The sequence below is a fragment of the Schistocerca nitens genome, chromosome 2 (assembly GCF_023898315.1).
Source record: "Schistocerca nitens isolate TAMUIC-IGC-003100 chromosome 2, iqSchNite1.1, whole genome shotgun sequence".
NCBI lineage: Eukaryota > Metazoa > Arthropoda > Insecta > Orthoptera > Acrididae > Schistocerca > Schistocerca nitens.
Window position 1 is genome coordinate 11,237,319 of NC_064615.1, and position 15,369 is coordinate 11,252,687.

Genomic DNA, 15,369 nt, shown 5'->3' on the forward strand with positions numbered 1-15,369 from the left:
TCATCCGCACCACCTTCCCTGGCATTTCTGGTGAGATCTGGTGCGATGACAGTACAGGCACGTTACGGCCCCTCATCCCAACCACACTCCGTCAAGCTGTCTTCAACGTATTGCATAATTTAGCCCACACTGATGATCGTGCATCTGCCCGCCTCGTAGCAGAGTGCTTTGTGTGGAGAAATGTCAACAAGGACTGCCAGCAATGGACAGGCTCCTGCGTCACGTGCCAACGATGCAAAGTACACAAGCACACTTCACCCCCCCCTCGGTGCCTTTTCGATCCCTCCTGGGCGTTTCCAGCAATTCATATTGACATTGTCGACCCTCTACCTCCCTCTAACGGCTCTCATTATGTTCTCTCATCTATCGACTGAACAACTCGCTGGGTCGAGGCTGTCCCCCTCCCCAATATTACAGCAGAAACTGTTGCTCGAGCTTTCACCGAGTCATGGGTATCGCGTTTCGGATGTCCAGCTATCATCACTGACCAGGGCAGACAATTTGAGTCGGCCCTGTTCAATGAGATTTGTAACATTTGCGGCAACCGGCACATCCATACCACAGCATATCACCCACAAAGTAATGGGCTAGTCGAGCGCTTGCACCACACTTTCAAGGCGGCTCTTCGCTGCCATGACTCTCTATGGATGGAGGCCCTTCACCTTGTGATACTCGGCATTCGTGCGGTCTATAAGGAAGACCTCAAAGGCACAATAGCCAAGTTTGTATACGGCCAGAACATTGTTTCCCTGGCGAACTTGTGAGCCCTTCCGCTTCTGCCTGACTTCCCTTCCTTCGTGGACCGCGTCAGATGCCACTTCATCAACCTCCATATCCCTCCACCTGGCAGCCATTCCCACCCTAAGGTTCACGTCCCTAAATCTCCGAGATGACACTGTCTGTGCTCCCCTCCAACCTCCATTTACTGGCCCGTACCGAGTTCTCCGGTGCTCAGCCAAGACCTATGTCATCCAGATGAAAGATTCAGCTGTTACAGTCTCTCAACAGACTTAAGCCTGCTCATGTTGAGCCTTCTTCTATCCCCCTACAGACCTCGACCACGCCACTCACTATTGTGGCTCATGATGCTCCAACCACTACCACCATCGTCGCCTGCCTCGCCCTGTCGAGGTTTCTCATGCCCCCCCCCCCCAATCTTGAATGTGCCCTCTCTCGAGGTGTTTGTGCCTGTCCCCCTGGACATAATCCACGACATCTCAATAATACTGCACGACGATACACTGTTCGTCGTGTGTTTACCTTCATCCAGTGCTCATGACACAACCTCTGCCATTCCCTGCCACCTGGTGAAATGTGTTCCCCTCCCGCCCGACGTCGACCTGGACATGCTTCGTGTGTTCACCACACCCTCCAGAGACATCGTCGTCGTTGCTCTGTTCCACCCGCGAACCACCGGCCTACCTGTCGTCGCATGACCAGCACGCCCAGTACGATGCCCAGCTCGCTTCAACAACTACCAGGTTCGGTGGCCGAACCTTCCTTCACGTCATCTACCCACACAGTTCCCCGATGACGCTGTCGAGCTGACCATGGTCCGGCTCCCGCGGACCACCCCTGCCGACACCTTATTCACCCCCCCTCCCCCCCCCTCTGCCTCTCAAAAGTACCCCGTACTGGGAGGGGGGGGGGCTATGTGGTGCCAATGAGGTCGACACCAGCATCGATATGCGTTCGTCTTTGGACCCTGAGCATCCATCTTTGAACTAAGCTAAGCATTATCTTTGTTCTGTTCCGCCATGTCAGTTCTTTGTTAGCCTTTGATGTGTTTAGGTGAATAAACGAACTGCTGCAAAATTGGTGTTGTTTGGTGTAACCAACACGAACTTCCCTCTCATACTCATTCGTGGTCAAAGAAGGGAGGACGCCGTTGGGCCCATGTGTGTGCTATCTCCCTGCAGTCTTACTTCATGCAGTTACTCAGTTTCATCCATTCTTCAGCTTTGGACTGACTGGGCCATTCCTTGTAGCTACTGTAGCTTCCACATATGCTAGTTTTTCTGACTTCAGCTTTTGCTTTTTGCAGTAGAATGATGCCCTACAGTTTTGGAACTGTTGAAGAGTGAGCTTGTTCTTTGTCTTTTAGTTCCTATCTGTAGCTATCGTGGTTTTCCTTTTAGATTGTATTGATTTTGCTGTCACAAGTGTACACACTGCTGTTATTTACTAGAACAACATGCTTTATTGCTGTACTGATTTGCTGGTGTCATGCCAGAGCTCACAATCTGCTAATTCTATATGATCATCTCAATGTTTACTTAGGCTCCACAGACCAATACAATTAATATGATTAACACAGTCGTTGATGTATTGCTATTTCTTCTCAGATCTCTGCTTGCTGATAGGCTCTTTGTAACTTAATAGGGATTGAAACTAATTCTTTTCTTCTCTCACACTTTGTTGTTCCTGTGATCTTTTTTCTGAATACTTGTCTAATGCAGTTGTCCATGCTAGTGTATCCTGCATGAGGTTTTATCTCTGCCTAACTACTGCAACCTACAAACATTTAAACCAGCATACTGTATTCAGGCTTTGATCTCCCTCTACAATGCTTATCACCAGCCACATCTCCTCCTTCCTTCACACACTTCCCTCCATTACATAATTCATGATTCCTTTATGCCTCAGGATGTGTCCTATCAACTGCTCCCCTCTTTTAGTAAAGTTTTGCCAAAAATTTGTTTTTCCCTAATTTGATTCAGTACTCCTCATTAGTAATTTGTTCTATCACTCTAATCTTCAACATTGGACTGTAGCACAACACTTCAAAATGCTTATTCTCTCTTCTTATCTGAATTGTTTATTGTCTGTTTTATTTCTATAGAAGGCTACACTCTGGACAATTGATTTTATAAAAGATTTCGTAACACTTCAATTTATAATTGATATTTAAAAAATCTCTCTCTCTTTTAGAAACACTTTTCATGCTGTTGCCAGTATACATTTTACATCTTCTCTGCTTCAGCCATCATCAGTTATTTTACTGCCCAAATAGCAAAATTCATCTACCAATTTTGGTGTCTCATTACCTCAAAAGTTTTTATTTCTTCTCTCTATACTTTAATTCCCTTTAAAAATATTTTTTGTGGTTTCCTCTTTTGACTGCAGAGTGCAGAGAGTAGATAATGTTGAAACTAGGCTTGTCTCACTCATTAACAACAACTGCTTTCTTTTCATGCCCTTCAACTCTTATAACTGCAACGTCATTCCTGCACAAGTTACAGATAAACCTTTTCTTCCTGTATTTTGTCCCTGCTATCTTTGAAATTTCATGAAGTGTATTCCACCAAACATTGTCAAAACATTTCTTCAATAGTGCTATAAATGTAGGCTTGCCCTTTTTCAACATATATTCTCAGGTACCTCACATGTTCCAACATTTCTCCAGAACTCAAACAGTTTTTCCCTAAGGTCTGCATGAGCCAGTTTATACATGTGGCCACATTTAGGCCTACATACAAAAAGCTTTCATTCTGCTCAAGGATTATGTTGTAATTCTCCAAGATTCTACTTCATACAGCATTATCAATACCACATAACATTTTACTATTTGTCAATGCATGTTAAATTGAAGAAAGCAATTATAAGTCAAGTTCCTGAGTTTTTTAAAATGCTCCCCACTTAGTGCTAATTCTGGTTTTCATCTCTTCACCATCATATCATTTTTCTTTTTCTAGAACGCACTCCTAGTAGCTCTCTGTAGTATGTTCCCATCTAAATTGATAATCATGTCACCTTCTCTCTTTGTGCTGACTATTATATTTGCTTTTTCGACACTGATCTTGTTTTCACACTCTTTACCAGTGATGATGATTTTGTTTAGAAGAAACTGAAATTTTTCTGTTATCAGTATGTCATTTCATCATGAAAAGTGTGCACAAGGTACCCTGACCTGTGTGCGTGTTGACGGACATGGTACGGTGTGAGAGGCAATGGTGGAGGGGGGGGGGGGGATGATAGTGGTGTGGGCTCCAATGTGAATGACCGCTGTGTGATAGGGGAAGTGTAGTTCAACAGATGAAGCTTAGGTACAAATGCCTGTATCACGTAACTTATGAGCTACAGCTAGTGACTCTGCAACTGACTGCATTACCAGGTGATGTCAGTTTGTCCAATAATTTGTCAAACACTGACATTCAAGTTAATAATTTCTAACTAGTGTGCTGGAAAAGAAACAGTGAGGTAAAGAAAGGATGAACTAATCAGGGTGTATACACGGACAAGGAAAAAAAATTCCCAGATTTCCCGGTTAAAAATATGGTTTCTCCCAGGTGAAAACACACTTTTTCTATGTTAAATGACACTAGATTTTCCATTGTAATTATAAAACTTATCAATCCCTTGAATGGTTATGATTTTATACATAGGTGTAGAGTTTTCCGGCACTTTAGAAAACGAAACTCAGGGAAAGAAACATGTTTTGGAAAGATCTTTGATGGGCAGCAATATGTACGCTGCATATTTTCGTATTACAAAAGTATAAATTCAAATCCCACCAAACACCACATGTTACTTTCCAAACCACTGAAAATGAGTTTGCGATGTGCTTTTGTAAGCCAGTCATAGCTCATGTCACGTGATCTCGCCAGCCGATGACAGCGGATATTCAGACCATAGGGCACGTGATGCACTTGGCCAATAGCAACATCACTGTTAAGTAGCACTAATATACAAACTGGGAAAGTTAATGTTTTAAATTACAATAATATACATAGTGTTGCTACTAGAAAAGCAGAATTTCACATACTGCAAGAGAAGGTAAGCTTTCATATATAATGTTGATCTTTTTTGTGCATGTTACACTTTAGGATATATCACACAAATGTGCCAGCAAAATTTTTTGCCAAGTCCAGTGACTTGTCGTTGCAGTTCTCCACAAATAAATTTGTTACCAGGGAGGAGAGAGGGCTTCCTGTAGTACATCAATTTTCTCTGGGCTTGAAATTCCTCTAAATGGCTTGTCACCAAAGAGTTGATTTAAAATGAGAGTCAAACACTCTGTGATTTAAGAAATTCATTGTACATTCTTCCACAAAGTCCAACTTGCATAAAGGGAAATTTACTTTGAAAGTAGTAGTTGCCAGAGAGCACCAGATAACAGGTGCCACAGTGCTTGCGCAGCTACGATGACACAGGTCCAGATTCCCAATGAAGTAGGTCTTGACCTGATATTAAGCTTTACAGTGTGGTTTTCGGGATGAAAATTTTCTTGGAGCACCAGTACTGTATTGCCTCATGTTTGGTTCTTTATTATGGCATAATGCCATACGTGCCAGAAGATGAAAATGTTCATTTGAAATGCAGCAAGCAGTTGAAACTAGCCAATAGTGTGGAATTAAACATTTCTTCATTCAAATACATTGACTGCCTCAGCAGGAAAGATTACTAAAAACCAAATTTCTTTAGCAAACTGACAAAAATAACTTCATTGTTCTGCAAGGTGATTAATGCTTGACTGTCAGAAAGATGGAAATAAAAAACCATCTGAAACTAATAACATATTTTAGCCTTCCGTAATTATGTGAATGTCTTAATTCACTTGATAGCCCCCGGCCACAGATATCCGTTTTGTTTTAATTTTACGAGAGAGCAGTAAACGAAGAGGAAACAGCAAAATCACTAAATGTAAACACGGGTCATGTGGAGATTACACAATTCCCCACAATAATTCAGACTGCTCAGCACATCAGCTCCGGATCTACAATATTTTTGCAAATGGGCAATACTAGATAGTGGCGCTCCCTCGCCCTCCTCCATCGAGCGTTTGACATAGGATGTAAAAAAATTTTTAAAAATTGAATTTTCAAAAATATGTTCATTTTGTTGCGCACATCTTTCTGAAGAGTCTGATACATAAAACATAGTGTGCTCGAGGAAATGTAAGACATGTTATTTGGCCACAAGTGTGCCAAAGTGTAGTACCACACCTCTTCACACAGCATTCTTCTACCACACGTCACTGTATTTCGTTCTGTGGAATTGAAACGCAATATTTTGTAATGGATGGCATCAAACTATATTCAGGACAGTGGAAATTAAAATGTCCTGTGGCGCCTCTCCTGTTCCCAGTTGGCCGGTTTGACATTCTGCAGCTCTTAAAAAACCTCGCAATTATTACTTGATGGGATTATTTGTAATTGGGAGAACAAGAGCTCAGAAAAATTGCACTCTTTATTGATTATTAGGCAATAACTTTCTCTTTTGCTTGACATAAAACTAAATATAGGATACATAAAACCAGTAAAGACAAGAGACAAGCAAGACAGTACACTTTTCTTCAATCTTCAGCTCCTAGCATTTTTTTGCTCTCTAATCTTGCTACAGCTTTACATGGAGTGATTTCCTTTCTGCGAAAGAATCTATTACCTCAACAAAGTTTGTCAAACTTTTTGCTACATGAAAAATCAAAATGTCATTGCCTAATACTGCAAAAGCTGTTAATACAAATAGTACTCAAGACTGGTGTGGTTTCTCGATCTGATTACGTCTATTTTGTCACTGTCTGCTAGATAAAACAAAATAGGCCTTTCTAATATTGCAGCAATTGTAACACACATCAAATAAACCAGGCTGTTTTGGCAAAAATGGTCATTTTTATAACATAACAGAATATAATTCAAGAAGTACCAATATTAAATGCCTATTACGCCTACTACAAGCAAAAAGATTTATGTTAGTTTCACATTTCATTCATACGCTCCAGTTTATCAAGCATGAGATCAAAACGTAGTAGTAAAAAATTTTTATATAAATTTGGAATCATCATATTCTTCCATAATTTGTGTGATGTCCTTGTTTCTTCTCCTTCCTCGTTCTAACAAACAATCTTGTTATCACTAATTCTGGAACTATTCCTGCCACTGTGAAAACTTATTCGCCGGTTAACTTCACTAACCCTGCCAGAGTCACCGGTTTAGTTATCGCACGATTATTCTCCGGTTAGGCGTTTTTACATGTTCATGCAATGCGTCTTCTGTGCTACTTCCAGAATGGAACTTAAGTGACTGCTAACCAGGGACTGTGCAACTGGCCCTTATTAGTGTAGCAATCTGACCAAATATTTTCTGTCAAAATTTCATTTTCTTGGATACACTGAGGAGACAATAGGTAATCTTTCTTACATGTTATTCCTGTTAGTCATTTATTTCCACTCTGGTTGTCTGAATATATGGATTTCTCTTGTAATTATAACAACGCTGGTCATTCGCAAAACCAATCAACCGCATAATCAGACAGCAATTGGCATTCACCCATACAGCTTTACTCCCCATCCCCTTTTGCCTGCAGGAAAGTTTATTTCTAGATGTGACGAGGATTCCCCTGACATAGACATCACATACACTATGCATGCATTCAAATACCAATTTATGATTCATTCAAAAGCCAACAGGGATGTGTTTCAAAATCATATGAGTAATTGATAGACCAACGTGCGCTGGATGCTAGGCGCTTTGTCAAACAAGGTTTTTTTCCTCAAGAATATGAATTGCCCCCCCACCCCCACCCCATAGATCCGGGCCTGATGTGCATGTGTGAATCTGGCAGGTTGGGGGCGGGAGTAAAATTTTTCCCAGCTGCTTGCTGCGACTGCTTGCACAGCCAACAACCACATTTCTAGCCAGAAGCAGGAGAATGTACTACTCATCTGTGACTCACCTGTGCATGCGCAAGTGCCCACTCATAACTGCTAAAACGAATCTAAATGTAAACAATTGTGACGTCACGCTCATTGGAGGCACTTTGTTGTTATGAAGCATTGCATGGTCTCCCGAAAGCCTTTGACACATTTTGCTGTTGGCAGACACGTGTATGAGCACCATGTTTTGTTGTTGTATAAGGTGCATTTCCTTTACAATTTAAGTTTTATTTTCGTTTTTTTCTCTAGTTCATGTTTTATTGCGGCAGTATTATTCTGTAGTAGCAGGATTCAGTAATATCCTTTGTTAGAGTATTGGTTCTTACCAGTCAAAATTACAAAAAAAAAAATTAACTGAAAACTAAAACAATGAAAAATTCCTGTAATTCTAAAAAATTCCCGGATTTTTCCTGGTTTTCTCCTGGATGAAAAAATTCCTGGGTTTTTCCCAGATCTCTCGGTTGTCCCGGGTCATTTACACCCTGACCAATGCAACATAGTCTGATCAAATGCTCCATAAGGCAATCTTGAAAAACAAACAAAAAAAAGGTGTAAAAATGTAAGAGTGCCAGACAACACCATGTAGTACAATACCAACAATGTAAAATAAACAATATGTATCATGTGGTGGTTATCTGTCAGTCCCTTGACAATGCATTTGTCAATATTACCAGAATATAAAATTTTCCTCTCCTTATTTTGCATCTTTTCTGAAGAAAAGAACTGGGAAGTACTTTAAACTATGTTTCCCCTCACTTCTTTTATTCTCTTTATTGTGTGATAGGAGTAGCTAACAGTTCCTGCAACCATTTCAGAAACACTTTTTAGCGACATTTTTGCTTCCTCATTTGCCCCTTCTGACAAAAATTTGATGGTATTGCATATAATCATATAGTAACACATGTCTGATAATGAAGAACTTTTACTGCACCTATGATGCCTGAAGACTGTGATGACATGTGATTTAGTAAAAAAATAGCAAGAACACTTTAAGTGTGCAGTTTGGTAGACACAGTCAACTAGGGCATCACCTCTTTTAGAACATGTAGACTTGCCCAGCACTCAGGACAAAAACTTTTTATTCTGCATGAGCTCTACCATTGATTTCGATTCCTTTGTTAAAATTGTCCAGTGCTTTTCTGAAACAAAAAAGTGGTCCAAAGAACTCTCTGCCACGCACTTAAGTGTGAACTGCAGAGTAGTCATGTAGATGTAGTAAAATTATGTTGACTAAATTTAAGCTGGTTGTAGCATTTAAAACTGTCAAACACATTTTTGTGATCAATAAAGCAGGCAATTATATCTATTTACTGATAGAACTGGTAGCAAGATGTTTGCCTCTAATTTTCTAAAGCTTGGAATTATTTAGTCATTAGCTGATAACACACAAAACAGTGGAAGTCAGATTTAAAACAATATTAAGATAATTTAATCAAAATGCACTCCTTCCATGGGATTCTGACATTTTTGTTCAACTTTATACAACATTTTGGTACCTTGCTTCAAGCTCTGTGGCCCTACATGATTGTTATTGATCATAATTTCTACTGCCAAGACTGAAATTGAATTGTCTTAACATCATAAATTAGATAAAATAAGAATTTTTGTTTTCTTCACATTTACTGTTATGTCTGTCTGTTGGATGTGACATTGAGCTAGAGTGTCACCTTTGTGTTACTTGAGAGGCGGAGTGTTCACTATTTCCCTTGTGTCAAGAAATCAGCAACACAAATACAAACAGTAATCTTAGCAGATATGTGGTTATCCTTAAGATGTAACATAAAGCATGAATAAATATATATAGTATGTTATCTCCTGAAAGATAAATTTGCTTAATAAGCAGCTTGTCCACTCACTGGGGCCAGCCAGATGCTAATGCTACATGACTATTTCTAGGTTACGTAACAGAACTCTGAAGTAATTATGTTACACTGCACAACCTTCATTACCTGATTATAATCTGCAAAGTTAAAATGTTGTTTCTTTCCAGAAAATGATCTTATCCCTGGATTTGCAACATTTTTTGCCTGTTTGATACTGCAACTGGAATTAGGCATCCTTGTGGGCATTGGCTTGAATGTACTATTCATTCTTTACAATGTTGCACGTCCAAAAATAAATATTGAGACAAATAAAGTAAGTATTTATAGATTTGGATATATTGCCTTATCCTCTTTTTACGTGGTAAAACTAACTTAACAAACATATTCAGACTAACACGGAACTTAAAACTGAATTATCAGCTTCCAGAATTAATATCACAGGTTACTACACCTTCAACATTGAAAAATTTCACAGAGAAAAAAATATGCAAGATGCTAAGAGAAATGCTAGGTTATTCAAAATAAATGGTCAAAAAGATGTATTCCAGTATGATTTTGAAATGAAGCACGTGATAATGAACTGAAATGGAAAGATTCAAAAAGTACATAGAGAAAGATAATCTCTGTCTCATCAGAGATTCAAAAAGTAGATAGAGAAAGATAATCTCTGTCTCATCATAGCTGGCTGATAACTAACACAGACAGGAGCAGTGGGTGTTGATTCAGGAGTGAAGTTCTGAATAAAATATTCAGGGCCCAATTAATGTACGAGAAAAAATTTCCAGAACAGGATACCCAGGTGAACTACTGCACAGACTACTATGCATCCACTAAAGAGATTTTCATCATAACTGATCAAGATGTCCACGCCATTACATCAGGATACAGGAGAAAAAGGAAATCTTTGAGATTTTAACTAAGAATGAAAATATAAGTATAAACAAAGACTCTAATGTAACAATACAATAAGAGCTGTAATGATACTTAACACAGCTGAAAGTCATAGGAAATGGAGCGAAACAGGTGGAAGAGGAACTCAGTATAACAATATGGTTTTAGTGAAAATTCGCTGAGGTGGATGTCATCTTACCTATTAAACAGGAAACAAAGAATAGTAATAGAAGAAACTGGTAAGAGATTCTTCTCAGGTTGGAAAAAGGCAGAACAAAGTATGCCACAAGGATCTGTCCTAGGTCCAATATTATTCTTGTATTACAGTATATAAATGACCTACCAACTAACATAAATTCAGACACTATTCTTTATGCGAATGACTCTACAGCAATAGTCTGTTGCAAGAAAAGTGAAAATTTAATTAGTCATCTTCAGCAGTCTCTGGCTGAAATTGAGGCCTGGGTGAGAAATAATGGTCTGAAATTAAATCTAACAAAGACACAAATCATTCACTTTACCACAAAACGAGCTGTACAGGATATACTAGAAATACCTTATGAAGACAACCACCTTGCCACCACAAACTGTACCAAATTTCTAGGTATAATGATGAACAAGAATTTATCATGGACAGACTATGTACATGCCATGTGTCACCATCTAAATACTCTAATATTTGCAATGAATGTTATAAGCAGTAAAATAGAAAGACCAGTCAAAAAAGTTGTATATCCTGCATATTTTGTATCTGTGATTAGATATGGTATAATTTTTTTGGGATCAGGGAAAACAAACTTACAGAGAGTCTTTGGGCTACAGAAAAAAATCATTAGAGTCATGGCAGGTGCAGAAAAAAGACAATCGTGCAGATCTCTGTTCATCTTACAACTGTTCCTGGTCTCTATATCTCTGAGACAATTAAGTTTTCTAAATAAAACCCATGACTTTTTGATGATAACCTTTTTCAGCATGATTATGAAACAAGAAACAAATATCTGTATAAGTTACCAACTCATAGGCTAAAACTGTTGGAGAAGACACCTCACTATATGGGTATGAGGCTGGGAAATAAAGTCTGTGAAAAATTTAAAAATTATGAACCAGAAGAATTTGGACATCATTTAAAAAAATACCTAGCAAGTAAATATTATTACAGTGTAGAAGAATTTATGACTGACTGTCACAAATAACTGTGCCTGATGTTACATTTTATTCTGAAAAAGTACTTTAAATAAATACTTATTCTTAATTTTACTTTATTTTCAACGTGATTCTTTTAAATCATTTTTGGTACTTAAAATTACAAAATACCTGTAATTATACTGCATACTTTTAATTAGAAGTAGCTTTAAACTGGTCTGATCAAATATGACAAGTTATGTGACAATAAAGTTTCTATTCTATTCTATTCTACTCAAAGAAGAAAATACTATAAAAGGAACACAAGCAGACAGGTCTTTTAGGCAACTGAAGGTTAATGGGACAGTAAAATAGATGGATCTTGAGGATTTTGGATGTTAGAAAGGGAGGGATGGAAAAAGAAAAAAAATATGGTGTAAATGATGCTCTGGTGTGTGATGCAAAGCAAGATTTTATTGTAGATAACATTTGTTCCAATTCAGATTTACCAAGCTCAATTTATGTCCGGTGAATTTAACATTTTCTTCCATTTCCATTTACTTTCAACTATCCAATAATTAGCACAAGAACATATTGTACCAAAAAGTGATAACTCTTGTACTTTCTATAAACATAGTCGCTTTTTCCATGAATAATTACTTGTAGTATTTTAACAGGTTATTAAGATTCTCATTAATGATAAATTTCTCATTCATTTCAGACTCCAGAGGGCACTGACTACCTAGAACTTACTCCAGATAGGTGTCTTATTTTTCCTTCTGTTGAATATGTACGCAACTTGGTGGTGAAGCAAAGCATGAGGAATGATATGCCTGTTGTAATTAATTGTTCACATATATTTGTATCAGACTACACTGCAGCCAAGGTAATAAATTATATTATACTTTCACTGGTTACATTTCTAAAACCAAAGAGACATAGTTCACAGTTCGTATTTTAGTTATGCATGACGTAGAATAGCAGTAACCACATCAGAGCAAATGTACATAAATCTTCAAGCAATCATGGAAGTGAGGCACTAGATTCACTTTGGTATCAGCGTATGGGCAGAAACTGTGGTAACACACTCAGCACCATACCAGGCACTGGTAAATTATTAGGTGTTGTTTATCACCAGTTTGTGCACAACAAATTAGCCAAGCTACTGGAGAATATTATCCTTTCATAAAAACGAATACATGTGGATGCTGCAAACTGGGGAACTACCTCAGTTTCTGCACCTCACATGGGAGTACCTAACACTAATGATTGATAGGCAATAGTTTAGTCGAGGCTGTCTAGTAGTGTGGCCTTTTTATTCACATGACCAGAGTCCCTCAGATTTTTGGCACTGGGGACACTTCATGGTATTGCTGTATTCCACAACCAGTGACAATGTGCACGTGTTATGGGAGCATGTGTCTCATGCGTACAAACAAATCTGAGGCTAGCCAAGTGTGTTCACCTGGGTTCAAGGTTCTTTGAGAACAAGCACTAAAGGTCATACGATAATAAGTGCTAACCACGATGAGTACATCCTGCATTCAAAATGAAATTCTGCTTGGAACAGTTGTAAATATACCAGGATACAAACTGGCTAGCCATTTATTATTACTTTCAGAAGGCAAAATTCATGTAAAAATGGAATTAATAATACTTAACGTTCAAAATTGTTTATTCCTGTATTAGGGAGTAAAGAGGGACAAGTTGGGAAAAGCTGGAATGGAGAAGTCCCAGATTGAGATTAATGTACCTAGAACTTTAGGTTCCTAGGTTCCAGCCTGAGGAAGGCACTAACAGTTGTCAGAGCTAGGTATCGTTTTTGTAGTTTTTAAATGTGTCTGTTGGCAACACCTGAAATTTTGCCTTTGACACAGAAGAATTGTACATCATGGGGGCACTCACAGTTCAGCTGCTGAGCATGCTCATCACCATGACTTAATGGATCTAAGAGCCTCAACATAGGATTGTACAGCCAACCAGTTGCACATAACTGGTACGTACACTAACCTAGGTTTCAACACCTATTACGGTGTCTTCATCAGAATGAAATTTTGCTAAATCCTATAACATTATACATAGAACATTAGGTATGACAAAAAACATATTAACCAAGACAACAATTTTCATGGCATATAAAAGTTACTTTAATAAAATTACATTGCTAAAAAACAATGGTCAGATTTAGAGCAGCTGTGCTCAAGTCAAAAGTAAAATAAAACATTGTAGCCTTTTCCATGTATGCTCTTGGAACAACATCAGACTGACTGCCCAATGGCTTACACTGCATGCAAGAAAACAATATGAGTTGCGCCACCTATCAGATGCAGACACTAACTGTGGCCATTTGAAACATTATAACAGGAATGACTAGAAAAAATACAGTCAATTTTCAAAAACTAAATATAATGAGTTTTTGAAAAACTAAATATAATGATGCCCCCCCCAAGAACCATGGACCTTGCCGTTGGTGGGGAGGCTTGCGTGCCTCAGCGATACAGATGGCCGTACCGTAGGTGCAACCACAACGGAGGGGTATCTGTTGAGAGGCCAGACAAACGTGTGGTTCCTGAAGAGGGGCAGCAGCCTTTTCAGTAGTTGCAGGGGCAACAGTCTGGATGATTGACTGATCTGGCCTTGTAACATTAACCAAAACGGCCTTGCTGTGCTGGTACTGCGAACGGCTGAAAGCAAGGGGAAACTACAGCCGTAATTTTTCCCGAGGACATGCAGCTCTACTGTATGATTAAATGATGATGGCGTCCTCTTGGGTAAAATATTCCGGAGGTAAAATAGTCCCCCATTCGGATCTCCGGGCGGGGACTACTCAAGAGGACGTCGTTATCAGGAGAGAAAAAAACTGGCGTTCTACGGATCGGAGCGTGGAATGTCAGATCACTTAATCGGGCAGGTAGGTTAGAAAATTTAAAAAGGGAAATGGATAGGTTAAAGTTAGATATAGTGGGAATTAGTGAAGTTCGGTGGCAGGAGGAACAAGACTTTTGGTCAGGTGATTACAGGGTTATAAATACAAAATCAAATAGGGGTAATGCAGGAGTAGGTTTAATAATGAATAAAAAAATAGGAGAGCGGGTTAGCTACTACAAACAGCATAGTGAACGCATTATTGTGGCCAAGATAGACACAAAGCCCATGCCTACTACAGTAGTACAAGTTTATATGCCAACTAGCTCTGCAGATGATGAAGAAATAGATGAAATGTATGACGAGATAAAAGAAATTATTCAGGTAGTGAAGGGAGACGAAAATTTAATAGTCATGGGTGACTGGAATTCGTCAGTAGGAAAAGGGAGAGAAGGAAACATAGTAGGTGAATATGGATTGGGGGGAAGAAATGAAAGAGGAAGCCGCCTTGTAGAATTTTGCACAGAGCATAACTTAATCATAGCTAACACTTGGTTCAAGAATCATGAAAGGAGGCTGTATACATGGAAGAAGCCAGGAGATACTGACAGGTTTCAGATAGATTATATAATGGTAAGACAGAGATTTAGGAACCAGGTTTTAAATTGTAAGACATTTCCTGGGGCAGATGTGGATTCTGACCACAATCTATTGGTTATGAACTGCAGATTGAAACTGAAGAAACTGCAAAAAGGTGGGAATTTAAGGAGATGGGACCTGGATAAACTGAAAGAACCAGAGGTTGTAGAGAGTTTCAGGGAGAGCATAAGGGAACAATTGACAGGAATGGGGGAAAGAAATACAGTAGAAGAAGAATGGGTAGCTCTGAGGGATGAAGTGGTGAAGGCAGCAGACGATCAAGTAGGTAAAAAGACGAGGGCTAATAGAAATCCTTGGGTAACAGAAGAAATACTGAATTTAATTGATGAAAGGAGAAAATATAAAAATGCAGTA

The 15,369-nt window shown here is 38.9% G+C and overlaps 1 protein-coding gene across 1 annotated transcript in view; it reads left to right on the forward strand.

Annotated features, from left to right (window-relative positions):
- LOC126237544 (sodium-independent sulfate anion transporter-like) overlaps positions 1–15,369 on the forward strand; it is a 71,754-nt gene that overhangs the window by 47,709 nt on the left and 8,676 nt on the right. Inside the window, exons 9-10 of the mRNA XM_049947730.1 lie at positions 9,645–9,790; positions 12,212–12,376. Coding sequence (XP_049803687.1) covers positions 9,645–9,790; positions 12,212–12,376 — 311 coding nt within the window. The remainder of the gene's footprint in view (positions 1–9,644; positions 9,791–12,211; positions 12,377–15,369) is intronic.